Source organism: Sceloporus occidentalis, unplaced genomic scaffold (assembly GCF_023333645.1).
Source record: "Sceloporus occidentalis isolate IW3139 unplaced genomic scaffold, rSceOcc1.0.p SCAF_1, whole genome shotgun sequence".
Lineage (NCBI taxonomy): Eukaryota > Metazoa > Chordata > Lepidosauria > Squamata > Phrynosomatidae > Sceloporus > Sceloporus occidentalis.
The window spans coordinates 225,275,107-225,302,585 of NW_028316981.1; the positions used below are offsets into that span (position 1 = coordinate 225,275,107).

The window sequence follows — 27,479 nt, forward strand, 5'->3', positions numbered from 1 at the left end:
AATTATATAAACAAGGTTTTTTTTTTTTTTGTAAAGGGAGGGAAGCCGCCTCCTGTAATATTTGTCAGCCTTAAGAAACTTACACAGATGCTATTAGGTCACAATTCATCAGACAAACATTTGCAATTACATTCATAGGCTGCAAGCCTTTGCAGTTACAAACATGTCAGTCTCAGTGGGACTTTATGCAGGCGCTCTGTGCAGAAGATCGTGGCCATGGCATGCAAAGTGGCCAAGTGGCCCCGCCAGCCCATGGGTGCAACTCAGCACTGTGAAAAACAGTGCTACTGCTACTGATTTCAGTGGAGACTAAATGATGTGGATTTACTCCATACCAGAGACTACTTGGACACTCCTTTCCCATTACAGTTAAAGCACTATGATACCACTTTATCTGCCATGGCTGCATCCTATGGAGTCCTGGTGTTTGATTGGAGGCTCTGGTTGAGAATTCTAAAGACCCTCTTTACACTGCAAATCCTAGGATTTCACAGGATGTTGCCATGGCAGTTAAAAACGAATCATAGCGCTATAATTATGCTGTGTGAAAAGGACCCCTTGAGGGCATGAAGCCCTCTAATATTCATCTGGAGGAGCTTTCTGGGCTCCAAGGGTTCCACTAGTCAAGTACATTGAGGGAGCAACAGTGGGAAGTATACACAAAGCATCCCTCTGTACTGATGAGAACAAGAAAACCAGGTTGCACAAGAGTCTTGCACATTCCTTCAAGCACAGCAAAGCATCTTGGATGAAGGGCCTAACCTCTGAGAAGGTCATCTGAACAGAATTATTAAAGAGTGAGCACCAATATGGTGGTTCTCCCAATGATTGTAGCTATTGAGAAGTCTGCTAAGCATGCTCATTACTGTTGTTGGAAAAACAGCCACCACATCAATTAGTCAGGAATATACCCTTCTGTTCTATTTGTAACTGCTCATTTGACAGTTTAAATCCCTCTCCAACCCCACCCTCTGCATTGCAATTTATTCTGTATGCAATGAAATAAAGGATACACACAAGTGCTGTTAAAAATAAGGAAGGGAGGATACATTATCACTGATACTACACAAAAAAAAAAAGAAGCCAAAAAACAAAATAACCAATGCAGAGGGATAAAAGAAAAGTGCTCCCCCTAATAGTTTTCATCTGGACAGACAGCATAATGTACAATTATTCATATTGCACTTTTTATACAAGAAATTCTAATAAATATACACAAAAGGTACATTTACATACATAGAAGACATTCTTTTTTTTTCTTAAATAAATGTTGCATTGATTCAGAGCAACTCAGGAGCTCAGAGACCCATCCGAAGAGAGAGTGTATTCCCTGCCAGATACATTTTGTAATGACCCAAAACAGGAGGCAATTTAATCTGACGGACCTGACGCTGACCTCACCAGAGAACTTCCAGACTTGCTTTAAAATACACAGGTAATAAAAGCTGTAACCTGTCAATGCTACCTTGAACTGTGTTTTATTACTGGAGCACAAGCTATGGGCCCCATTTCGGAGACACCTGAGGCACAGCTAAGCTCTTTTATAGAGCTAGTGCTCAATCAAAATCCCAGAAATGGAGATCCCACCTATATGGAAGAAATTCAGATCCAACGTTTGCAATTCAGCTCTTCTCCTTACCCCACAACTACTTGAGCATTTCTTCCTGGACACTATCGATTTCCATGGACTTGAAGAAGCTAAGCATGTCATAATGCTGGGTTCCACATTAACAAATCCACTTGGCATACAAAATCACTACTCATTGGAGTAAATTTCTGTATGACAAAGAATCTCAGCAACTCCTCTATTGCTCTCTTTCTGCCCCACACACTGTAGTGATGCTACACAGAGGAAGCATGCCAGCTGCATCGAACAAACTGGGCTTCCATCACTTCTGCTCTTTAGCAATCTGCAAACATAGGTGTGCAACTCCCATCATTGGCATCATGGACTGCAGCCCATATCTGACAGGCTTCAGAAAGCAAACCTACTGAATTCATAGAATGAGGATATACTACAGAGTAGTTGACTATCAATTTCTCCACAGGTGTGGCTGAGATGTGCCTGAGATGGGCAATGTAGTGCAACTTAACTGCCTTGTCAGTACAACCTGCTTAATACTCGGATCCAGAAAAAAATGCTGAAAAGTAAGTTTTGCTTGGACTTACTCTAGCTCAACAGTCCTTTTGGTTTTTCAGCTACTTCAACTGAGAGCACAATGCCATTAGTTCCACCAGGTCTGAGTGTTTTAAAGAATACCACCACCTATCTATCAATTCATGCATCATGCAATAGTAACCTAGGTTCATTGTGTGGCAGCATGCTAATAATGCCTGCACAGTTGTCACTGCTTCATTTTGAACTTCATGCCATACTTATGGAACCTCTTCCAGCAACTTTCCATTCTAATGTGCTGATTGTGTTAAAGTAGGATGAGGCAAGGACAGGAATGAATAAATACTATAGATTTCATGTCTCATTCTTCACTACCTCCCCCCACGCTCCCAAATGATCTGTGCAGTCATATCCCATTCCTGTTTCTGGGCTCTGGCCCACACCTCCTTATTGATTATTACCACACATTTCCTTCTTCGATGAACTGCAACACAAATGGAGTCCCTTTCTTCCAAAACTATGTTTTTGATCAGGGAACAAGGATATGCCACTTGAATTGTTAAAAATGTCATTGCAGCTACATCATTTTAAATGGAGCTTACACTTCTCCAGGGTTGTTAAGCATGACAAGAAGCAGGAAGCCCAAAGGTGTAGTACAACACAGATACAACACCAGATTAAATCAAAGTATGGAAAAATGAGAATACCCTGCCAACCCCACCAGCATATCCACAAAACATGGCCAATTTAGTCCCGAAAAATGCAGGTATACCTCAGTTAACAAAGCCTCTGACAAAGAAGTTCATTTTTATAAAGACCTTTAATGTAGGCTAAATCCCCTTTCTTTCTCAACCTCTGTCTAGCTGGATTTTTTTAGCAGCATTGGCATGGGGAAGATGATGAAGAAAGCCTGGAGAAGCAGACTTTCAATGTTGGCGTCTAGTAGCTTATCTGCCATAAACAATGCAATAAAACTTGAGCTGTGAAGGAATGGGATTTTATTGTAGCTGATTGTGATATAGTTATATATGCCTGCCTACAACACACAAAGTAAATGGTAGCTGTCTCCATAATCCCTTACTGATATGTATGAACAGAAAAACAGAGAAAAAGGGAGAGCAGATAAGCTTGCCTCAACAGCTATCTCCAACATGCTAGAAAAGATAAACCTACAAGGTTGCCACCAAAATAGAAATCCTAAGAAAAATGGAGCCTGGTGAAATAAAATAATAATAATCTCTGAATGCACTTTGGAAGAAGCTTTCAAGTGATTTCTAGAAGGTTCAAAATATATTTGTATATATATGCAAGGCTCGCCTGACCTGGGTGTTTCAATTCATGTGTGCATATTATTAGCTTTGAATAAAGTTTTTGCAGAAACATGCTGAACTGCTCTTTTTTTTTGTGGTGTAGGAAGCTATCCCTATTGTTTCCATATTATTTCTGCCTCTGGTTGCAAATTTTCTGTTAAAGAAATAATGTCCAGGAACACATCAACTTTTTTAACTGAGGTATATCTGTACAACTTTCCCCTGAATTGTTTGGATCGTATTGAACTAATTAGATGAATACACACAACTATTTACCATGTCTGACACCTGGTTGGTTGTAGCAACCTTTCCAATGGTAAGCATTTTACCACTCTTCTAGTTCCCCCTATTTCTGAATGGAGAAGGATGTGTGAAAATGCTCTTCACTCAACACTAGGACATCACAGATAGCCAACTTCCCAAGTGGTAGCACCATGCAAAACTGGATAACCACAGTGTGTAATCACATCCTGCTGGCAAGCTATTTGCAAGGTTGCTTCATTGATCAGTCAGACAACTCCCTCCCTTCCCTTCCCTTTACTCCCTGGTTTTGTGAAAGTGGGTTTAGTCCTATCCTGATTCATATACTGGTAATCTAGTCTGACATTTGGAGTCCATGTACTCAAGTGTGCTTCTGCATGTTCCTTCACTCCATCAAGGTCAGCTGTGAAGTCTTCTAGGGAATTTCATTGCTTCATCTCTCTCAGTTTCTCTCTCTTTTGGTCTCCAGCTTCATAATGAACTGTGACTTGCTGCATTTCTGTCTCCCAACCTCATTAGAAGGGAAACCTTGTCAAGGTCTTTTTTTTTTTTTTTAAAAAAAATCAGTTAAAAGGGATTTCTTAAAAAGAAAAAAAGAGAGAGGAAAAATAAATAAATAAAATGAGGCAATTCTATTCCAATTTTCCTTTTCTCAAGGAGCCCTTCTCAATAACAAAGGAGAGCAAGGCTGGTGTGCCAAATTCATATTTTCTTTTGCTGCCACCTTCATGCTTTTCCACACGTCCCACAGCAGCGTGATTTAAACTGTGAGAGTTGGCAGAGCTTTAGCTGCTTTACCTTCTCACAGTATCTAGTGGTGTCTCTGCATTCATCTAAGAAAAAAGAAAAGAAAAGTATAATATTGTCACCTTTCCCTTAATTTTTTAAAAAAGGCAACCTAGGGTGAGATTTTTGTTGGTGTACTAGGCTGGTATAGCTGTTGGTGGCAGAAGGCAAAAGGCCATGGATATAGCAGTTGTGAAGGATGGAAGGCAGTGGAGAAATAGATTACTCAGAGCTGGCAGATTTTATTTGCCTTCCCTTGCCTGTACATGTCTGACACCTGAAAAATGTGAAATGGCTAATGTAGTGCATCAACAGGATTCAGCAAGTGATTTTCATTTGCTGGTTAGTTGCAGAGCTGGCGTATTATGAGGTTTTCTTCCTTCATTTGGTTGCAATGAGGTATTTGAACACCCCCAAAATAATTCCCTGTATGTCAACAGAGCTTCCATTCTCCCTTCCAAAAAGATGACCTTTTAGCCGATTCCAGATATCTTTTACTAAATGAGAAACTAACGACAGCACTATGCAAAGGGATCTTGTAGCATCTTGGAAACTAAGGGCCTGAACAGACAGGCCAAAATAAAGCTGCTTCGAGTCACTTTGGAGGTATGCTGTTTAAATGTTGCATGCATCCTAAGAGGTTGGAAGCTGTGCCAAAGCCATGCTCCAGTCCTAAGGACTGGAGCACAGCTTTGGCACAGCTTGTGGCCTCTTAGGATGCATGTGTCATTTAAACAGCATACCTCCAAAGTCACCTGAAGCAGCTTTATTTAGGCTTGTCTGTTTGGGCCCTGACTGTGCAAAAAAAGGTGTAGCATAAGCATTGATAGACTAGGTCTACTTCCTTAGATGCATAGAGAGAACTAGTGCCCATGCATCTGAGTAGACCAAGTCTAGAAAAGCTAATGCTACAACTTCTTTTGCTCAGGTAGTTTCCAAGGTGCAACAAGATTCCTTTGCATACTGATAGAAGACCCTGTTGTATCCTAATATTCTAGACTAATGTGGCCAAGTCCCTGAATTTTAACAATGGCACTGTTATCTCTCCCCATCAAGTGATGGGTGTTGCTGGAGTCTTGTCTCCAGAGGTTGGTAGTAAAACATTTGGATGGAAAAGGATTTCGCCTTGCCTCAGAAACTGCGTTTGTGAGGTTTGTGGCACATTTCGGAGAAATAAATATATAGAAAATGATTTGTCTGTTTAAAAAAAGCAAATTGATAAAAATATGTACAAATGATCTCCAGTGCAACAGAGAATTGTGGTAGGGACACCATTTCAGTATGAAAGGCACTTCATTGATTGCAGTGGCTGCTGCCTGGTAAGTGGGGATTGGGAGAGGGGTCAGGCCAGGAGTCACTCATAGCTGTACCGCTACAATGGTTATGCATTGCAAGTGCCCAAGTGGATGCCTGCCATCATCTTGTAGCCTGATAATACGATAATACGAATGGCACAAGAATGGAGGTGGAATTCTAAGAAATTCTATGAAATTAAGTTTGAGATTTTCTACATCTCTAGTGAAAATATATACAACACTAGAACAAAACATTTGGAAGAGCTATAACTTCCCTTGTATGAGGGAATGCCAATTTTTCCTGTAGTTACTTGATGAGCAGCCCAACAAAAAAGCCCAATAAAAAAACAGTGATTAGCAAAATACTGTATTACTAGTACAGATTCAATCTCCTTTATCTGGAATTCCAAAATCCTCCAAAATTTAAAATTGTCCTCAAGGGTGGCTGAGATAGTGACACCTTTGATTTCTGATGGTTCAGTGTACACGGACTTTGTTTCATGCACAAAATTCTTAACAACATTATCTATAAAATTACCTTCAGAATATGTTTATAAGGTGTATACAAAACATTCCGTATATACTTGTGTATAAGTTGACCTCATATATAAGTCGAGGGATGGTTTTAGGGCCAAAATCATGGATTTTGATATGATCAATGGATAAGTTGAGGGTCAAACATAGGGGCCTATAACAACGGAAGGAAAGCGGAAAACACCACTTCCGTTCCTCCTTCTCCAGACCTTTCCCAAGAAGGAGAACTAAAACAGTGGTAAAACTTCATCATCTGACACCACTTTCCAGGTCCTGAAGGACAGATTTGAAAATCAGATTGGGGAGGAAAGGAAGTGGAGTTAAATGGATATTTTTTTGATGGGAAGAGAAAGCTTTAAAATCGGATTGTGAAGAGAAAGAAGTGGAGGTGGAATTCTGAGAAATTCTATGAAATTAAGTCTGAGATCTTTCTACATCTAAATGGGGTGTTTTATTAGTGTATTCTCTGAAGATGCCCATCACAGATGCTGGTGAAACGTCAGGAATAAACTCTTCTAGAACATGGCCAGATAGCTTTTTGTAGGTTTTTCGGGCTATATGGCCATGTTCCAGAAAAGTTTCTTCCTGACGTTTCGCCAGCATCTGTGGCTGGCATCTTCAGAGAAAACCCACAAAAAACTATGGATGCCGGCCATGAAAGCCTTTGAATTCACAGTATTAGTGTATTGACCTGTATATAAATGGACCCAGGATTTTAGGGTCAATTTTGAGGCATAAATTTCTCTACTTATAGTCAAGTATATACGGTAAATAGATTTTATGTTTTGACTTGATTAATTTCAAGCCATTAATCAGGAATTTTTTTATCTGAGATTAACCTGTCATAAACAGTGGTAAAACTCTTACAAGCATACTAGGTACCACCACTGTCAAGGGCAAAATGTGACTAGGTTTAGAAATTCACATATTTGGGTAGTAATTTTTTCTATAGAGGGTAATGCTGGACGTACTGTTTTCACATGGGGTGATGTTGCAGCGTTGCCAGTTAGCTGGCCTTGCTCTCCAGGCGCAGAGGTGCTCTTGTACTGGTTTGTTGGTGTGAACACGCACACATTCCACTCGTCTAGATTGGAAACCATAGTTGCCACAGGTAGCAGTACATAGCGTCCACAAACTGACCCTCCAGTGTACACCACAAGCATCTGTCCAGCAGTTCTGGGTGCTTAAAGGCCTTTCAGGATAAAATAGAGTAATTCAATTGCTAAAATTCAAATGCAGAAATATTCTTAAAAACTTGTACACGTGTCATTCATGAAAATCTCTATAAATTGGTCTAAAATGAACAGAATCAGGGTTGACTATATTTATTGAGAAGTTAGCAATCAGGCACATGGGCACATTGGACAGATACACACTGGCCACAATCTTGTATGTCTCAGGGTAGCATAACAGTTCCACATGTGGACCTACATTACACTAAGCCACATACCACTCCACGGGACTGACCCTACAGCCTATGAAGCTCTCCTGCATGCCTATTCAATGGCTTGTAGAGCACAGGAAGAATCAGAGAAACATCTGGTTATGTCCCTATAGCCAGATTTGAAATGCTTACATCACTGCTGAGACCCACCAGGGCCTTCTGTTGGATTCAGTGATGCTATAATAATTTTGCATCTGGCTATGGTGTCACAATCCTGCCTGCTTTTCAAAAGGCATGGAATAGGAATCCAGAGGGAGGGGACTTGGGAGGATGTACTCCAAGTTGGGGGTTGAGTCGATGGGAACTGCAGGGAGAGGAAGGGAATACTAAGAAAGGACATACATAGGCATAAGGGGAAATTATGTGTGCATATGTTGCTAAATACCAGCTAAAATCTGGAATTGTGAATTCTGGAAAAAATCTTCTGGGGAGGATCTGTGTTTTCTTGCCCTTGACCCAACTTTGCTCTGAACTAAGCAAAGTAGAGGAAAATCCTGGTGTTTCCCAGAAATTCAAGTGTCCTTGGATTCTTTTGGCATATGGACAGCTGTACTGAGTCTGATTCAGCCCAAACCAGTTGTCCACATGCCAAGAGCTGCATAATCTCCTTTTCTCATGCTGAGTAGCACAGAGAAAGAGGATGGCTTGCCGCCACTTCCACACAGGGAGGAGATCCTACTAATAACATAAATGGGCATCCAGGCTCCTTGTTGATCGCATGTCTGGATGTCCATTTCTGTCCTCAGCAGAAGTGATGGCATGTCAGGCATGCTTTACATGGCATTCCTGCCCATGAGGAAGTGGCAGCAGCTCTAAAAAGGAGACGGACAAGTGGGGCCAATGTCGTGTTGGCTTGGCTAGTTCATGTGCACAATGGCGAGTTGTCACACTGGACATGACCCAGTGCATGTGGTTGCCTCTCTGGCTGGTCTGGGGCCAGTCTAAAGCATAATGCTCCAGGCTGGCCCTGGATTAAGTGGCCAATGTTGATGCACTCTTACGTAGATCTTGAGAAGTCATTTGCTGTAAACTAAATCCAATAAATTTATTCCAGCTCAGGTATACATCCCCATTGACCTATCACAGGCTAGCTCTGATGTAACACTTTCCACCTCCTTTGGTCGTTAGAGATTCCTATTTGTTCCAACCTTTCCTGCAAAATAAAAGGTGTAACATCCTGCATACAGTTGAACATGTTCATTTTCCTTTGTGCTGGAGAGAATGTTGCTTATTTATATACAATGGTATACTGTATGCCATCATCCTTGGGAAAATACTTTGTGCAAGTAACAATGCAAATTCAAAATACAGATAATGTTATGCCAGAGTTTGTTCAGAGATTTTCACTTTTAAAATAAAAAGGAGGAGAAAAAGTAATGTGGCAGCACCTTTACTAAGTGTATAGTCCGCTCTTCATGTCCATAGAGTCTTTATTCATGAATTCAATCATACACAGCTGGGAAATATTTTTTTAAAAAAATATAAATTCCAAAAACACACACCTTGATTTTGCCATTTTCTATAATTTACTACCCCAGCATATTTAATGGGATTTGAGCATCCACAGATTTTGGTATCCACACGGAACCAAACTCTGGCAGATACCAAGGGCTCACTGTATTTTATTTTTGCATAAACTTTCATGGATATGCCCACTTCTTTGGATGTACTGCTTCTGTTCATGCACAAGAAATCATGCAAAAATTAAAAAAAAAATAAACAGTCTTAAAGGCACTACTGCATTCCCCTCCCTTCCTCCTTTTAATGCTGTAAGAGACTTCACTACTTTTTTGAAATTTGTAAATGCATCACGGTGACTCACCTTGGAAGGGAGCTGCACTGGTCAGAAGGCACAGATATCCCATCCCTGGTTTGGCAGAAAACTTGCCTGTGTTGTACTGCCAAACGAGATCCAATGCATGGTCCATTACACTGTTAACAAAGAAAATTGGGACATGTTGCACAATAGGCTTGTGGCTGTTCCATACCAAACACTCTTTGTTTGTTGTCTGTCAAGGGTTCCTTTCGCACTCCTGTATAGGTATGATTCCACTCTAATCACCATGGCAACTTCCTATGGAGTCCTGGGAACTGTAGATTGGAGGAGCAATATAACTCTAAATACCCTTCTCAGGATTCTGAGATTCGATAAGATGGAACCATAGTAGGCAAAATGGAATCATATCACTACAATTGTGTAGTATGAAAGGTCCCCAGGCTTATAAAAACAAGAGAATTCAAAACACATCATATGCCACAATATATAGATTACTAACAGGGAAGCCTTGTCCCTTTAGATGTTTGGGCTTATAGCCTCCACAATCCCTCCACAATCCCTTTGGTCATTCTGGTTGGGGCTTCTGGGATTTGAAGTCCAAAATACATGTGAGATCAAAGGTGACCCACAAAGGTAAATTCACTGCGCTATCTATGTCATGGGTGGGGTACAAGTAAAGTGGGCTATAACAGAACAAAATTATAACATGCATTTTCAGGAGAACCTAAAGGAATCAATGTATTTTGTGAATAAGTGACATGCTCCTTATGTTTTGCTACAAAAACAGAACAACACAATTTCACCACATAATGTTAAATCCCAGATTTAACGGTTGAGTCCTATAACAGCTGAAAAACTAAACCCCCAAAAAACAAAACCATGAACTGCAGCACAAACTTTCATATACTAGGGCCCATGACAACTTATGTTACAATACACCAGCACAGTTATTCATCTTTTAAGGTGCCATTGTCTAGTGTTATAAATTTAGCTGCTTGGGACAAACAAAAAGTTCACTCTCTTTCTTTCTCTCACACATTTAGCTAACCTGCAGCTTGTGATCCACACAGGAAATGTCACTCTATCCCTTCTGCTGAACATTTTACAACTCGTACTTATCCTAATTTATAGGCAACCGGTTAATAAGACAGAATCAGAGCAGGCATATTTCCCTTAAAAATGAATAATTGAAAAGTATGATTAATGTAAGTCCTGGAAATATAATAAATGTAGCAAATTGGCTCTTGTAAAGAGCGCAGTCTTTTTCACTTATGACTGCAGGAATAAACCTGTCATGTGTTTTAATGTTTAATCCCTCCACCCCTCTTTAAACTATGACATATTGGACACTTGGTGCTAGGTTTCATTAATCCTTAAATGTCTCAATGGAGCCAGGATGGAGGAGGAAATTGTGAATTACTAAGGTAAAGGATACTCTGACTGGGCAAAGTTGGTATTGAATACAGGTATATTTGAACAAAATATTGTAATTTCTTTTTTGTCATAAAGCAACACTGTCAGCATGAGAACCCTTGTTTACTTAGAAGACTATGTGCTTTGTGTAGTATGCAGGTGTGAGAAATCATTTTTTTTCAAGAGCTGAAAAATGTGGGATTTTTGAGCAATATAATAAAACTGAATGTCATAATATTATTTGTGATCCTGCTGTTTTTGCAATAACTCATCTCTACATTCCTTCTCCTTCTTCCTGAATTTTGTATGTTACATCAAGCTGGGACAGAATCTGCCTCCAAAGGTTTAAGCGCTTTTTGTTGTTGTACTTGTGTGCCTTCGAGTTGTTTCTGACTTATGGAGGCTCTAGGGCAAACCCATCATGACATTTTCTTGGTAAGATTTGTTTAGAGAGGGTTTGCCATTACGTTCCTCCGAGGCTATGAGAGTGTGACTTGCTCCAGGTCCTCCAGTGGGTTTCTAAAGCTGAGCGGGGATTTGAACCCTGGTCTACAATTTTTCAAACTAGACAAGATGGTATTTGTGTCTTATCTTTAGGGGAGGGGATATACTGCAGAAGAAAAAAAACTAGGCTTTTAAAAAAATAGTGGAAGATATTAAATTCATGGTTATGTTTTTGTATCTTTAGCTAGGCTTCTATAAGACCTGATTGACTAGACAGTGCATTGTACTCCACATACTGAACATGTTCTTTAAGATTGCATCAGCAAGGAATAAAAGCTTTTTATATACTTGAAGGGAAGTGGAATTTCTCCTTCCAGGTCACAATCTATGCTGTATGCCTGGCTTTTTTTGTTGTTGACAAAAATGGCAGGGTTGAGAGAACGATCTGTTGAGAACAATGTCCCTTTAAGATAGTGTAAAATAGTTTGTATGGCTGTAAATGAGATGTCACATCAGGTTTCAACATTTAGTCATTACTATATAAGTGCTCTAAAATACCAAGGCAGGTGTGGGTTGTGTGTAGAGAGTGAATTTAATGTATATCAGACAGTGAATGTTGGAGAGAGTTACAGGAAAGTTTGTATATAATTTGTAAATATTGAAACAAATGATAAAAGCCTCCAAGGACTTTTGGATGAATCCAACAGTATCTGTCCATTATTCAAGGTTGGTCAATGCAATGTTGCCAAAAACTACTGAGTTTTTGGTTTTGCACTCTGCTGTGTACATAGTTACTGTTGAGGTCAAGCACCTCAGACCGTGCTGATAGTTGGCTTCTCTAGTGGGCCTAGTTTTTGTTTTGGTTGCTGCACACCTGCAGGACATAGAAGAGAGCCAACATGATCAATTTCTGGTATTCATAAATCACTATTTTTAAATGCTAAGCAGTGCAGGGGCCCTGCAGCCCATTAAAAAACTGAATGCTTCTCTTGGAGGCTTCTGGAAGAGGGGGGAAATCACCTTTTTGTGCCAGAAAAAGAGTGGTCCTGGGGAGGTTATTGGTATGTGTGTGTGTGGAAGCCATATGCAGTCAACCCTCTGCTTTAAATCAGTGAGATGGAATAGTCCTTCGTATGAGTGTCTTTGAGCAGCCTAGTGTTCCTGATACTGAAAGGAACAGTGAGATGCTAGGATGTTTTAGGACATCCCCCACATGACTTCACCCTCACCCTCTTAGAAGCCTCCTTTCATCTAACTGTGACATTTATTTTGCCACCATTCAAAAGTTTTTTTTAAAATTATGAATAATGCAAGATAGGAAAAGGAAACATACAGCTGGGATTATGTATATCCCATTGTTCTATGGGAGTGCTCTGGTTAGGACAAGCAATTAGATGTAGGCTCTAGTTCTTTCTGTCAATTGTATGGAGAAATTCGCACATTTGGAAAGTTTACCATAACACCCCACCCCCAATAAAATCCTTTCCCTTCCTCAGCTACATCCTAATATAGATGTGTCCTCTCCAAAGCACAGCATGCAGAATGCACTGTTGTAATTCATCCTAATATTTAAATTGGGCACTGTACATCCCATTCCATTTTCACAGGGCTCAGAGGCCCAAATACAGACAATTCTTTCAGTAATCTAGGCTAGATCCCAGCCTCAGATCTCTAGTTCAAGTCCCATTGCTTCCAATACCAGTGAGGGAAAAGAAAACCAGGTAACTGGAGGGACACATAGCAAAGACAGTGTTTCCTTATTTTTGTGAATGGATGAGTTTCAACATATATACATCAGAAGTGTTAGTACAATTAGGCTATTAGCATTAATTGAATAAATAATCATTTATCTAAATTGCTGTTCGCAGTTTGGTTGAGTGTGTTATGCCTATTACCCAGAGAGTTGTCACAGACAAACCTGAGGGCCTGAGCATACCCAAGATGACATTTGGCTGCTTGCAATAAGCAACCTGCCTCATAAACTCCTTTTGTAATTCCCATAAATTTCAAACCCAGAGTGTCAAATATCTTCCCTACAAATAAACATGAGAAAAATTGAAGTTTCTGTGAACACTCTTCTGAGAAATGACTGCACGAAATCCCTATCTTCTAGGTTGACACAACATCTACATGAAAACAAAATGAGAGACAGCAGTGTGTGGGGAGCATGGGGTGGGGGTAAAGTATGTTTTCAGAAAGGGTAAAAGAATCTCTTTATTTTCATTGCACTTCAAGAAAGGTAATAACTGAGCTTAGCCAATAAGAACCTGCTGTTTGCTTGAGTGAACTCTATGATACAACAGTAAAATGGCACTGATCCTTGGCCAGTGATCTGTTCTTAATTGTAAATAATCAATTTATAGACCTGCTTGGGAATGGAGCTGTGTAAGTTTTATTGAGCACTTGAGAAACTCCCTCCTCCACCTCTTCTTTAAGTTGGAGAAACATTATATTAGGAAGCCAAAAGGTCAGCTGAAACAGATGAATTCATGCAACTTTTGATAATTCATCCTGGATATGACATCATGGGGTGATATAAACTAATAGTCACCTCTTCAAGGGATGCATTACATAAACATTACCTGAAATTCCAGAGAAACTACAAATTAGACAATTTACTTATGTCTTTTAAAAAAATAAGATCAGATCCCTACTAATAAATGTGGCATGGTAACTCAATCAATGCTTGAGTGAACTCTTTCCAAAATACACAAAAGCAGGGATTTTCTTTGAGGGATTTTAAATGCAGTTTTTATCAGCTAACAGAAAGCAACAAATCTAATCTTGCTAGAAGCCTCAGGATATCTTCCAATTAGTCCTAGATTCAACAACCAAACAATACTCTTCAGGATGGGGTAGGGTGGTTCTGATTATGGCAGTCAACTTTGCATGATGTGTAATGAACAATCCGTGTCTCTTAACCAGAATATCAATAGTTCACCCAGTTCTATCAGGAATTACAGAATAAACATTGCTAGTTCAATCATATTGCCTTCATCTGCCTGAAATAATATGTGCTTAATTTGCTATTCTTGCCTGACTGGCTGACCATTCATTATGATCATTTTCTGTACCTGAGGGAATGTTAGAAATGATGCAGTCAGACAAACATTTAATCAAGATACTGCTTAGTTCTCTTTAACTTAATTTACCTTCTTAGCTAATTATAAAATTACATAAAATTCGATGTGTTGTTTTCCAGATTCATTATGCATTAAATGTTTTCTCTCCTGTAAGAACAGATTCTGTCACTTTTAGAAACACCAGCATTGTTTTAATGCTATTATTATTACTAATTTACGCCATACTTTTAAACATGTAAAATATATAAATGTTTATTTCACTGGTCTTCAAACAATCCTGAGAGATAGATCACCAAGATGGAATTAATTTGTGTATGTCATTTAGTTCAGAGGTTCTCGGCCTTTGGCCATCCAGAAGTTTTCAGTTTCAGTTCTCAGCATTCCTGACAATTCTTACCAGGACTTTTTTGAGGAGGGGGCTTTGAAGTCCAAAACATCTGTTGGACCAAAGGTTTAAAATTACTGATCTAACAGAAAAGTGTCCTTCATACATGATCATGAGAAGGCAGCCGGGGATGGGGAGTTAAACTTTAGTGTTGACTATGGCCTTGATTCTGTATCATGGTCTATGATGTATAACTTTACTCATACTTAGCTATGTAGCAGGGGCATTACAGAACACTCCTAGTGAATTGCAAAGATGCCTATCAGGGCACTGGAAAAAGAGTGTCCTGATGCACATTGAGTTCTACTAATGTGCACTGGCACTCCCTAACCAGTGTCTGAACATGCACTGGGGTCTACTGTTGCACACAGGTAGGCTAAGGACTGGCAGGCCCATTGCACATTGATACTTGATACACTTCAGTCACGATGTACAACAGACATTGGCTCCCTATAACATCATGACAGTCACTTGCTGAATACTGATGTTGTGAAACTGCTCAATTCTATTTACAATAGACATATGTCCACTTGTGTAGACAAACGTCTAATGTGGAATTTCATCTTATATGTACTTACCTGTCCCCAGGCAGAGGTTGCCCACTCAACACACAACTGTCTGTTACAACTCTGGGTATCTACTGGACGCTTGGCAACTTGGGCACATACATCACTAGACATGGGGACAGAGTTGCCTGCAGCTGTTAGCTTCTGACATGTCACCCGCCGTGTCTGGATGCCTCCACCACAGCTTTGCGTACAATGGGACCAAGATGTCACCATCCACCTAATCAAAGGATAAGGTAAAAAAAATTATGAAAAGAGTCAACGGTATTACAAAATCACACACCTACCTGTGTTTTCTGAAACATGTTTTCACTCTGCAGTCCTAGGCCTTGTCTATATAGGTGCTTTACTCCACACACCCCCCTCCCCCCGATGTACTATGATGCCCAAATTGGATACAGACTGTCTTCACTATGCCTACATCTGATTTGGGACTTCCTCTCCCTAACCTGCATTTAAATAACTCATCCTTTGTTGCAAGTTTTGGACTCTCTTTGCTGCAATGCCGGTGTCTCCCTTTTCACTTGCAATACCTGTGAGCTGCCTGGCACTGCTGCTGCAGGTGCAAGTCACTCTGAGGTCAGAATGAGGTGTCAAGCATCGATAGTGTGGCTGAGTGCCTTGTTCTGATCTCACCAAAGGCACCAGGTAACAAATGGGGACACTAGGAAGTTAGCTGTCCATCATTTGTGGCCAGAACCAAGAACCCATAGCCGGAAGAGAGCAGCGAGGGGTGAATTTGGGGTACTTTGTGGGAGCAGGCCAGAGTATTCTGGCAAGTGAGGAGTTCTCACCATTAATTTCAACCAAAGGCTAGTCAGATTAGGGAAATTCTGCATCACTCCTACTAACAGGTTGTGACTGCTGATTGAAATCCAGTCAAAAAATGTCTGCTAAGAAACAAGCAGAGTATCCACCTGATCATGAGAACTCTAAGGTTTGCATAGGTACAAAAAAAGAATCAAATGATAGATGGAGGAGTAAGATGAATGGATGGAGCCCTGAAGAAATTCCCTTCTGTTAGGGGTGATAACACACTGCAATATTTGGTTGTCAGTCCCATTTGGCTTTTTGACTTGAAGGCACACAGCAACAACAATCACAATGCAAGAACCTTTTAGACCTAAGGTAGTGTGAAGTACTGCTTCCTGGGCTATCTGTTTGGGGGTAGGGGTGGGGGAGTGGCATTTTTTTGAAAAATGCCAAGGGCATGCCCATTTGCAACACGTGTTTATTTTTTCTTCTTCTGGAAACTCTGAGCAAACTGGCAGCCAGTAGTTCATAGACACTGGTCCAAGGACCACTACAGTGGCTTCAATAGCACTGGTTTAAAGGTTTCTTGGGTAAACTGAAATCACTGACTTTAGGTCTGGGGACAAGTATCTAAAATGTTTTTGAATTACAGTCCTATTTCATAATTCAGATCCACTGCAGTTGCAAAAAGGATTTGAGGCTTTGCTAGGTTTCATGTTGGCTAGCCTCCACATATTGAGAAATAACCAGGCCCCTAGTGTTCAGGTATCCTATGGCATGCTGATGGGTGTTCTGGGTTCTTGTCAGGATGTGGTGTGAAGACAGGTGCCCTTTGATGAATATGAACTGTGGCTGCATCTGTGCATCTAATCTTTGGGGGATAATTTGTTAAAAATGGAAAAGCTGTCATCAGTAGCCCAGAGGCTTTGGGAAGAAAGGACAGCAGGAAGAAATGGAAGGAAAAGGATGATTGGTTTCATGGGATTGCTCTAGTCAAGTCAAGGATCTGTGTGTCTCAGTTTCATATCTGTCCTATCTATTTATAACATGAATGTTTGAGAAAATCTGAGCCTGTCCCATCACATAAGTACAAATTCATGCTACAGGGAATCCTAAACACCAGCCTTCTCCAACCTGGTGTGCTTCAGAAGCATTGGATTACAGCTTCCACCACCGCAGACAACATATCCATTGACTATGCTACCAAGGATGAGGGGAATTGTAGTCCCATACATTTAGAATGTTCCACATTGGGAATGGCTGCTTTCAATTATGAATCAAAATAGCCCTTTGTTTTTATTCTTGGGCTGCTGATCAGATTTCTCAAAACATTTATAGAAACAAATCAATTAAAAAAAGTTCTGTTACAGAAAAGAAAGCACAGTTTCCGTTCTCTTTCTTGATCATATAGGTCAAATATACAGGATTTTTTTTTTTTTGCCCCTTGTAAATTCTAGCCTAACATTTCTAACACAAGCTCATTTCATCAGTTTCTTGGGAGTCAAGAAAGCAGCATGGGCAGCATTGCAGCTTAAGAAGGGACTAATGCACATAAATCATTCGTGTAGAAGTATTCCCATCAGCAAGTCAGACTTTTGCTGATATTAATGAGCATGTTTCATATTTCACTAACTCTCCTGGTTCCAGCTGTTTCTTACGATTCAGCTGGCCATCTAGAGATCTGTTGCCTAAAGCAGAGGTGTGTGAAACATTATGGAAAAGTAATAAAATAAGAGACATTTCCACAGTGGCCATTCTGTGCTGATCATGGCATTTATTTATTTCTTTTACAGCTCTGTGGGTGTTGCTGCTCTTGTCAGAAAATGGCAGGACAACTTTCTGAGACCATGAAAACACAGGAAGTAGCTTTAAGCTGAACTGGATCATTGGCCCATCTAGCTCGGTAATTTCCACCTCCAGGGGTTTTGGCCTATATTTCTGATCTACTCTGAGCATTGGCCATGCTGGCTCAGGCAGATGGGAGTTATATTCTACAATATCTAGAAAGATTCAGATTGGAGATGACTGTGTTTCACTGGACCTATTCATCTGTCCTTTTGCCAAAATGTATTGCTAAAAAAATAGAGGCTCTCCCAACTATAAGCTTAGGAAGCTTTATAGGAAATATAGCACTGTAGAATTGGAAGATGGCCTACAGTTTCTCTGAGAAAGAGCTGTTTAAAATAAATAGTGCACAGAACGGCATGGCATTCAGTAATCTCTGTGAACTGCTGTGAATAACTCCTTTCGTTGATATAAGCTTCTAGTTCTCACAATCAGAAAGATTTTTTAAAAAACTATATCAAGTGCCAGAGACCAATACTCTGTTTTTTACTTAGCAAGACTCCCAATTCTACCCATTACATTACATTATATTACTGAGGGATTACACTAAAGTTGGTAGGTTATGAGAAAGTCTAACAAAAATCAAGCTGGTACTGATGGGAAGGAAGTGTAAAAGAATTTGAGTTTTTTTTAAAGGATGTTTTAAGTAAGTAGGAAAAAGGTTAGAGTAAGCGAGACAAGATTAGGAGTGAGGAAAGGGAAGTTAAGTGGATGCATGTTCTGAATTTGGAAGATAGTGAGGAAATGTGAAGGGAAGGGAAGGGCAAGAAGAAATGAGGAAGGCATGAGAAGATATAGGTAAGGAGAAAGAAAAGGTTTGTGAATATGAACTATATGAGAGAACTGGATTGAAGATACTGAGGTGATGGTTGTATTGGACTGAAATTGGTGGACTATCAGTATCGGAACGTAAGGGTCAAAACACACTGCAGATATAATCCAGTTTCACACCACTTTGACTGTTCTGGCTAGAGAATTCAGGGAGACATTTAGCCTTCTCTCTCAGACAGATCTGGTGCCACCACAAGCTACAATTCCCAGGATTTCTTAGCCCTGAGCTAGGGCAGTTAAAGCGGTGTCAAACTTGATTATTTCTGCCATGTGTTTTAGCCCTGAATATGTGTGTATGTGTATATATATATATATATATATATGTATATATATATATATGTGTGTGTGTGTGTGTGTGTGTGTGTGTGTGTGTGTTTGCTGGTGTGATGTGCACATATGTCCTTTTTGTATATGCATGCATGTTTAATAAAAATATTTTTTTAAAAAGTAACCTTGAAGGGCAATCTCTTCTGTTACAAACAACAGGCTGCAGAGCAGGTTTGGGTTTGTTCACACAATTGGATGTGTTGACTGGTGCTCCACCCAGCAAGCATTTCATCTGATGATATTGTAGACCCTTGTTACCGCAAGAGGCTGAACAGGGAGACATCTTGTCAACTGACCACCAATAATCTGAAACAGCAGCAAATCATCCAATTGAAAAAAAAATCGTCCAGACAACATACATTTATTAATATTGGTAAAACAGAAAATGCCATAGCCCTCTTTCTTGCACAGAGATATTTTCAAGAAGTGGTGACAATAAACCAAACTTAATTTCTCAATTGGTGGACAAGAACTGGCTCCTTGGATTACAGGAAAGGCTCATCTTGGCTTCTATTTTGTTTCCAGCAGTGGCCAGTCAACAGGGAGAAATGTTTTTAAAGCGAGGGCTCAACATTGGCAGCTGGTCATTATTAATGTTGTCTACTTGTAAGTATGTTTCCACAAAATAATGAAAATTCCATGTGTAGAAATAATGCAGTTTGACACCACTTTAAATGCCATGGCCCCATCTTACAGAATCCTGGGATTTGTAGTTTATAGCAAAGAAAGCTAAAGACCTTGTAAAACTATAAATCCTAGGATTCCACAGGAAGTGTTCATTAGAGAACATCCTGAGATATATTGACTTCAAAATGTTCAAAATGACCACCCAAACCTGGGTCGACTTAGGGTATCTATCTGTCCAAAATGGAGATCCACAAGTAAACTGAAATCTCCTTTGTATGAGGACCCTTAATAAAATATGGAAAGAGCTCTTTAATCACGGCAGGATTGCAGACTTACAAGCAAACAATGTGGTACACCCTCCATTGTGCTTTATTGTTGTATGCTTATGATGACCCTAAGGCAAATCTATAATGGGGTAAGATTTGCTCAGAGGGAGTTTGCCTTTGCCTTCCTCTGAGGCTAAGAGAGAATGACTTGGCCAAGGTCAGCCAGGGGGTTTCCATGACCCAGTGGGGATTTGAATCTTTGTCTCTGGAGTTGTAGTCCAACATTCAAACCACTACACAATGCTGGATTTTCTATGATGCTTACCATCCATGAAACCCAAAACTAAGCAAACAACAAACAGAAAAGTCCTACACTGTTGTTAGGAATCAACATATGGAAACTGGGAGTGTTCTGAAATCCACATTTTATTGCCCAGAAACTGTACTTCCACAAAAAAATTAATTTTAAAAAGCATCACCTACACTAAAGTTAGAATCATCCAAGCCATTTTATTCCCCATGACTGTTTACAGATGTAAGAGCTGGACAGTGGACAAAGCAGATAGAAAGAAAATCAACTCATTTGAGATGTGCTGGAGAAGCGTGTTAAGGATACCGTGGACAGCCGAAAAGACAAACACATGGGTCCTTGAACAGATCCACTCTGAAATCTCCCTGGAAGCCAAGATTATCAAACTGAGGCTGTTGTACTTTGGCCATATCATGAGAAGGAATGACTTATTAGAAAAGACAATAATGATAGGGAAGGGAGAAGGCAGTGGAAAGAGAGGAAGACCATATGCCAGATGGATAGACTCAATCAGGGAGGTCATGGGCATAAATCTGCAGGACCTGAGCAGAGAGTGAGCATAGGGGGTCTTGGAGATGTCCCATTCATAAAGTAGCCATGAATCGAAGTCGACTTAAAGGCAGTTAGCAACAAACAACACAGCAGTATGTCAATTCAAAAACAAAAGAACCACGACAATAAAAACAAGAGCTACCTTGGATCGCCAGAGATGTTTTCTGCACAAGCAAGCCTGCCTCATTCTGAGCCATGCAACTGATTTCTCCCTGATAATCACTGCTGATGTTCAGTATCTGAAGAATCTGACCAGATGCCAAGACATGATGAGGCATAGTGATGGGCTGGCCAGAATAAAACCAGGTGATGTTAGGTGTTGGATGGCCATTGACTGGGCAGCCTTAAAACAAACAGAAAAACAAACAGAAATATGTTAACTCTCAACAAACTGGGCAACTACTTACCACATGTTTACTTCTTATATCTTAAAGAAGATCAGAGAAATCAACAATTGGACTTTCAGATGGTTTTGTGATTATGTCTGTTGCTAACTTAAACATTTATATCTGATTCATCATATTCACTTCACAATGCTTGACAATATTGATGTTAAAATAAATAAAGATCCCCAGATGCCCAGATCCCTAGCAAGTATTACCTCCAACAGAAGAGATAAGTGGAATCTCAGACCTAACTTCAATATATAAGTAGAAAAGAGACATTTAACCAATGGAAAGATGATAAATCAGAATGTACTGAGTTCTAGTTACAGAGGCATGCTTTTTTTCATATACCTGCAGCCTTCAGACAGGCCTGGCTCCATTTTGGAGGTGGGTGCAGGTCCTGGGTAGGGTGCCTGGATAGGGTGCCCAGTGATCCTCTCAAAATAACTTGCCTACATGCCTGTGATGTTCCTGCTTGGCAGGGGGTTGGATTCAATGAGTCTTGTGGTCTTTTCTAACTCTGATTCTATGATATCAGACTGTGCACTTGAACTCCACCAGCGCTCCCACTGTAATTGTGATGGCCTCCCCACAAATCAATGTGATGGAGAGAGATGGCATAATATGATAGTTGGTGAACTTGACACGCTGCTACATGTAATTCCCCTAGGTCCCTGCTGTCTTGTTCAGCCAAGTGGTCACAGCAGCAGGGGCAGTTAACCCTGCTATTTGCCCTGGTATGTGGTATCCTGGTACTAGACCTGCCTCCAGATATCTCCTACTATCAGTTGCAGTCCTTGGGGCTAGTTTTCAGTAAGACAATCTGTTTCGGTTTGGCTTCTATGATTTGGTGTATTCATATAAAACTACAGTTGGCCCTCTATATCTACAGGTTCTACATCCATACCTTGAAAATGTAAAATGAAATGAAACAAACAAACAACAAAGCTTGATTTTGCCATTTTATATGAGGGACACAATTTTACTACATCACTGTAAATAAGAACAAGAACAACAAGAACAACCGTTTTCTCACCCACCTTTCCTCAAGGCTTGAGGTGAGGCACAAGATAGATTAAAATACATAAAACCCTTTTAAAAACCATAAACCTAGGAAACATTACAATCATCCAGATATCAGGTTATACAGTACCACCTTCATTTTCGTGGGGGATCTATTCCAGACCCCCTCCCCGCACCCCCTTTTGTCCCCCTCCATTTGCCACCGGTGAACGGGTGAGGGACACGGATTCAAAGTCTGCGAAAATGGAGGGGCAACTGAATGCCAATTTAAAATTTATTGTTTAAAATCAGCTGGGTAGACCTGTCACAAGAGATAGGTCTTTAATACTATTTTAAATTCAGATAGCATATTCAGCTGTCAAATATCTCCCAGCAGGGCATTTCACAGTCTAGGGGCAACTGAAGAAAAAGTCCACTGGTTGGATGTTGCCAACATAGTCCTGGCTAACTGGAATAGATGTCTGCCAGAGGACCTGAATATATGGATCTATAAGGAAGGAGGTGATCCCATAGGTAACATGGACCCAAATCATGTAGCGCTTTAAAGGTGGTCACTTCAAGTTTTGCAAGCAGGGTTCAAAGATTATCAGCTCTTCCACACTGCAGAAATAAAACAGTTTGATGCTACGTTAACTGTCATGGCTCTATCCTGTGGAATCTCTGAATTTGTAGTTAGGAGAAGTATCCAGTCTGGTCTGTCAGAGAGTTCTGGTGCCTCATCAAACTACAGATCCCAGGATTCTGTCAGATAGAGTCATGGGAGATAAAGTGCCATCAAACTCCTTTATTCTGCAGTGTGGACACACTCCAAGACTACCTCAAGCCTCAAGATTTCAGGGTTGAAAACTGAGATCTTGAGACGACCCATTCTGATGTCACAAGAGCCGGGTCCTGGTGATGTTAAAAGGATGATATTAAAAAGGGCAACCCCTGGTCATGCCATTAATCATGAAACACTGAGCATTAACCACAGCTGCACAGAGTATGCCATTCAAGTCTAAGTAATGACAAATAAATAAATAAATAAGAGCTTTTTAAAGGCAGTACATTCTCACTGAGACTGTACCTCCTCATCCTGAGGGCCAAAGAAGAAGAGCCAGGCCCTTAAATATCAGAACTGAATTTACACACTGATGGAAGCCTGCAAAGTTCCTGAAGTGGTAGAAAATGGGGTGGGTGTGATTCCCAGACCCTGTGAAGTTCTCCATCCCTGCAGTAAGGTGAAGGTTCCTGTCTCATATATGTTTTCCTACCAAACACATAATCTTCACTGTGAAGTTTCTTGGTATCTAAAAACCTTGGTTTACATTAAAAACTCTGTGCACAGTGGCTGAGAGCACTTGCTCCTGCAGCCTGCTATGCGTATAACTTGCACATGTGTTAACTGGCTCTGAGTAGCTTCTGGTGTTTACATTCGGCTCCCATCTGTGATATATGCAAAGAGTATGCTTGCAAGTTCACTACAATTACAGATGAATGCTTAGGAGTCTGCTAAGATAATCAGATCAGAGGGATCATCACCATTATATGGTTCGTAACATGGGCAATTAACCCAGTTTTACTATAATATCAAAAGAAGGAGGCAAAATATCAAATGAGATTTACAAACAAAAGCAAAATCATTTGACATTAAATTGAGTCCCTAGCCAAATTTAATTTGTTTCTCTGGCTGTAGGTTTCCTACAAAGTTTTTTACCAAATACATGAACTCTTGCTCTTTCTGTCACTACATATTTTATTTCCATCAGCTATTAGTACTTCTTCCCAAACCAGTACATAAAATGATGAAAATACCACATAGACAATAACAGGGAAAATAAATAAATAAAAATAACTGCCTATTCTCACAATGCAATGATATGAGGAAATTCCTCCCTCCCTTGTAATGAAAAAACCTTGCTAGTCCCTATGAAGACAGTATGTAATAGGTATTTCCCGTTTGCATCTGTTAGATCAATACAATTCATCCTTGATAAATGACATATCTTCCAAATAAGACTTAGTACAGAGACAATAATGTCTTACACATATTTAACAAGAACAAAAATATGAAGCAACATACTGAAAATAAACCAGCCTTGTTCTGCTCAGAGGAATAATATTAATCCCATCCAACACAGGTTACTAACAGAAGTACTTACTTTGTAATATGGTCTTATTAGCCATGACTGAAGACTTTATGGCATGTCGATGGAAAAGCCTTGGTTGTACTGCAATTTACTGAGCACTATTATTATTCAAATGAATGAACAATACACAGCTTGTAGTAAATGGGACCACACAGGAACACATGGTCAAGGCAGGGATGGACAGATCAGTGTATTCATTTTGTGTCATGTTAGCATGTGTTATCTTCTCACTGTGGATGCCTATTCACTTTCTTTATCCAAGCAGGTAAGTTGTGATGATAACAAGGAGGAGCAATGCTCCTACCAGTTGCCCCACCGTTGTCTTCTGGGCAACTGGGAGGAGCAAGCCAAGAAGAAGGCACATTAATGGGAAGTGGCAAGGCAGCTGACCACTGAGGACACCCCAAGAACCTCACTATGTCCAGAAGGAGCAGATTGTCTGATGTTGTTGTTGTTGTTGTTGTTATGTGTCTTCAAGTAATTTTGACCTATGGCAACACCCATGGGGTTTTCTAGGCCAGATTTGTTCAGAAGGAGTTGCCTTCCTCTAAGGGTGGCAGAGTGTGACTTGGCTAAGGTCACCCAGTGGGTTTCCATGGCTGAGCAGGGATTTGAATCCTGGTCTCTCAGTGCAGCTATATTGCAGAATTAACGTAGTTTGACACTACTTTAACATCCATAACTCAATGTTATGGAATTCTGGGATTTGAAGTTTTGTAAGGTATCAAAGCCTTCTCTGCCAGAGAGCTCTGATGTCACAACAAACTATAAATCCCAGGATTCCATAGGATGGAGCCATGACAGTTACATGAAATGATGTTAACTTTGGTATCTCCTGCAACAAAGAGTAGAGCAGTAAACTAAATACACGTGGGGTAAAATCTGCTCAGTAAATTGTGTTGGAAGTGAGATAGGGTGGATGTGACATGGTTGGTTTGTACCCTGGATGCCTGTCATGGTGGTGTCTTGTGGTGTTATTGAGGTGGGTGAGCTGAGAGCGAAGGCTGTCCCAAGTAAAGGCATCCTGGAGATTCCTTGCCCAGGTATCCAACAAGAAAAGGATGTAGCTAGCTTTAAAAGGTCCAGAAAAGAGAAGTAGCAGAAAGAGAAAGATGAATTTGTGGACAAGACTTAGGATGAAGGAGCTGTGTGCTTCCATTGCCATAATTTCACTGCTATCTTTGCTTTTGCCAGCTCTTCCCTGGGGAATGAACACACATTTTAAAAAACAGGCTGGAGGAAGTTTATACATCTCTTCTATTTTTGGAAGACATGATCCTGATCAGGTCTCCACATTAAGCAAAATCATCCAATTTTTAATTTATACAGATGAGATCTTTTAGTTTACTGAAAAGCAAAGAAAAATGTTATGCCTTTAAACAAAAAGTAAAACTTGCACAATTGATGAGCCTTCCAAACTCTAATCCCGACCCAGTGCAAAAGTAGATTGTTTGTATAGTGGGGCTCAAGAAAGCTAAAAGCTAAATTGCTGTAGCCAAAGGTTACATATAATATGCACACTCCTCTCACACCCCCTGGGTTTGTTTCTGGCACCCTAAGGGGAATCTGCAGGCATGTGTTTTAGCCCTCTGGGGCAGAAGTTTTTGCTGGCTGTTTGGAAATAAATCCATCTGCTTTTTGCTTTCACTTGGCCTAGCAGAAGCCAAGGCAAAGTTAGGTTTCTTTGCTTTCACAACCTACTCAGTCAACCTCTGTTGCCAAAGGGCTTGTGGAGCAGGGAGACAGGCCTAGTCCTCCTTTATCTTCATTTCATTTGTGTGTTTGTGAGTGTGGGAGGAAGCCAAGGAAAAGAAGGTGGGAGAGAATAGGAATCTTCTGCCTTCCCACCTCCTCCATGCAAGAAAAATGGATTCTAATGTTTTGCAAATATTAGAACCAAAGAGTCCAGTAACTTGCATAGTGCGAAGACATTCTGCAAACTGTTCTGTCTCCTGAATCAACAGAGAAAGTGGCCCCTGTAGTCCCACTCCACAGTCACTGAGAACAAGGTATGAAAACAGAGAGCTGTTTTCCAAGATCCCAAGGTTATGCTTACAAGTGCTGGCAGTTAGGGAAACCTTCCTCTGACTTGTGAACTGAGCAAATCTGATATGGAAGTCACCAGGGGAGAAGACAATAAATATGGAACAGCAGGATTTCCTTTTTACAGTTGACTGTACTTCTCTGGTCGTAAAAAGCACACTTTACTGGCAAATTGTACTGTTATTGTTTAATATCTCCTATGAATTGGAGCATTATTATTATTTTTTAAACAACTTGTACTGAAAGTCTGGGTCATAATCTGGACATCGGTCAAATGGTAAGGAATAAAGGCAGATTTCACACTAAACTATAAGAATGATGAGGACAATAGAGTCTATGCCACCACATGGAAGTTGGCATTCAGCCTGTTCTGGATGTGGTTGAGCTGTCCTTAAAGGATTAAGTTCCCAAGCTTCTTTTTGAGTTCAATTAGCCTCCAGGGCATCTTCTGTTAGCTTAGGTTATGAATCAACTGCAGGCTCTCTTCTACAGTAGGACCTTGGTATCTGCTGGAGTTTGATGCCAGGACGCTGCTGTGGATACCAAAATCCATGGATGCTCAAGTCCCATTAAATACAATGGCATAGTAAAATGGTGTCCCATACAGAAAATAGCCAAATCAAGGTTTACTTTTTGGAATTTATATATTTTAACATATTTTCAAGCCATGCTTGACTTCGTGGGTAAAAAAATCTGTGGATATGGAGGGCTGAAAGTAGTATCTTCTCTAGTTTTAGAGGAATACTGGTGGAACACTAAAAAATAATTATAGTATTAAGCTTTAAAACATCAAATGGATAGGGGTACCATATCCAGATGTGTAGCTATGGGGGTGGGGGCAAAAGGAGGTCATTTCCTTTCTAAGTGAGAATTCTGCCCTCCCTAATGAAACTTCCTCTCATTCTTCAAATGTCTAGCACTGCAGTAATCTAAAGTTCAGTTCAGCACTGGATTTAGACATTCAAAGATAAAG

At 40.2% G+C, this 27,479-nt stretch overlaps 1 protein-coding gene across 3 annotated transcripts in view; it reads right to left on the reverse strand.

Moving 5' to 3' along the window:
• ADAMTSL1 (ADAMTS like 1) overlaps window positions 1–27,479 on the reverse strand; it is a 443,438-nt gene continuing 415,959 nt past the window's right edge. For all 3 annotated transcript variants that reach the window (XM_089489382.1, XM_089489388.1, XM_089489374.1), the window contains 6 exons: window positions 21,068–21,268; window positions 19,296–19,476; window positions 15,427–15,634; window positions 9,569–9,678; window positions 7,274–7,494; window positions 1–4,520 (listed from right to left, as the gene is read on the reverse strand). In XM_089489382.1, the coding sequence (XP_089345508.1) occupies window positions 4,414–4,520; window positions 7,274–7,494; window positions 9,569–9,678; window positions 15,427–15,634; window positions 19,296–19,476; window positions 21,068–21,268 (1,028 nt within the window). In that variant the 3' untranslated portion in view covers window positions 1–4,413. The remainder of the gene's footprint in view (window positions 4,521–7,273; window positions 7,495–9,568; window positions 9,679–15,426; window positions 15,635–19,295; window positions 19,477–21,067; window positions 21,269–27,479) is intronic.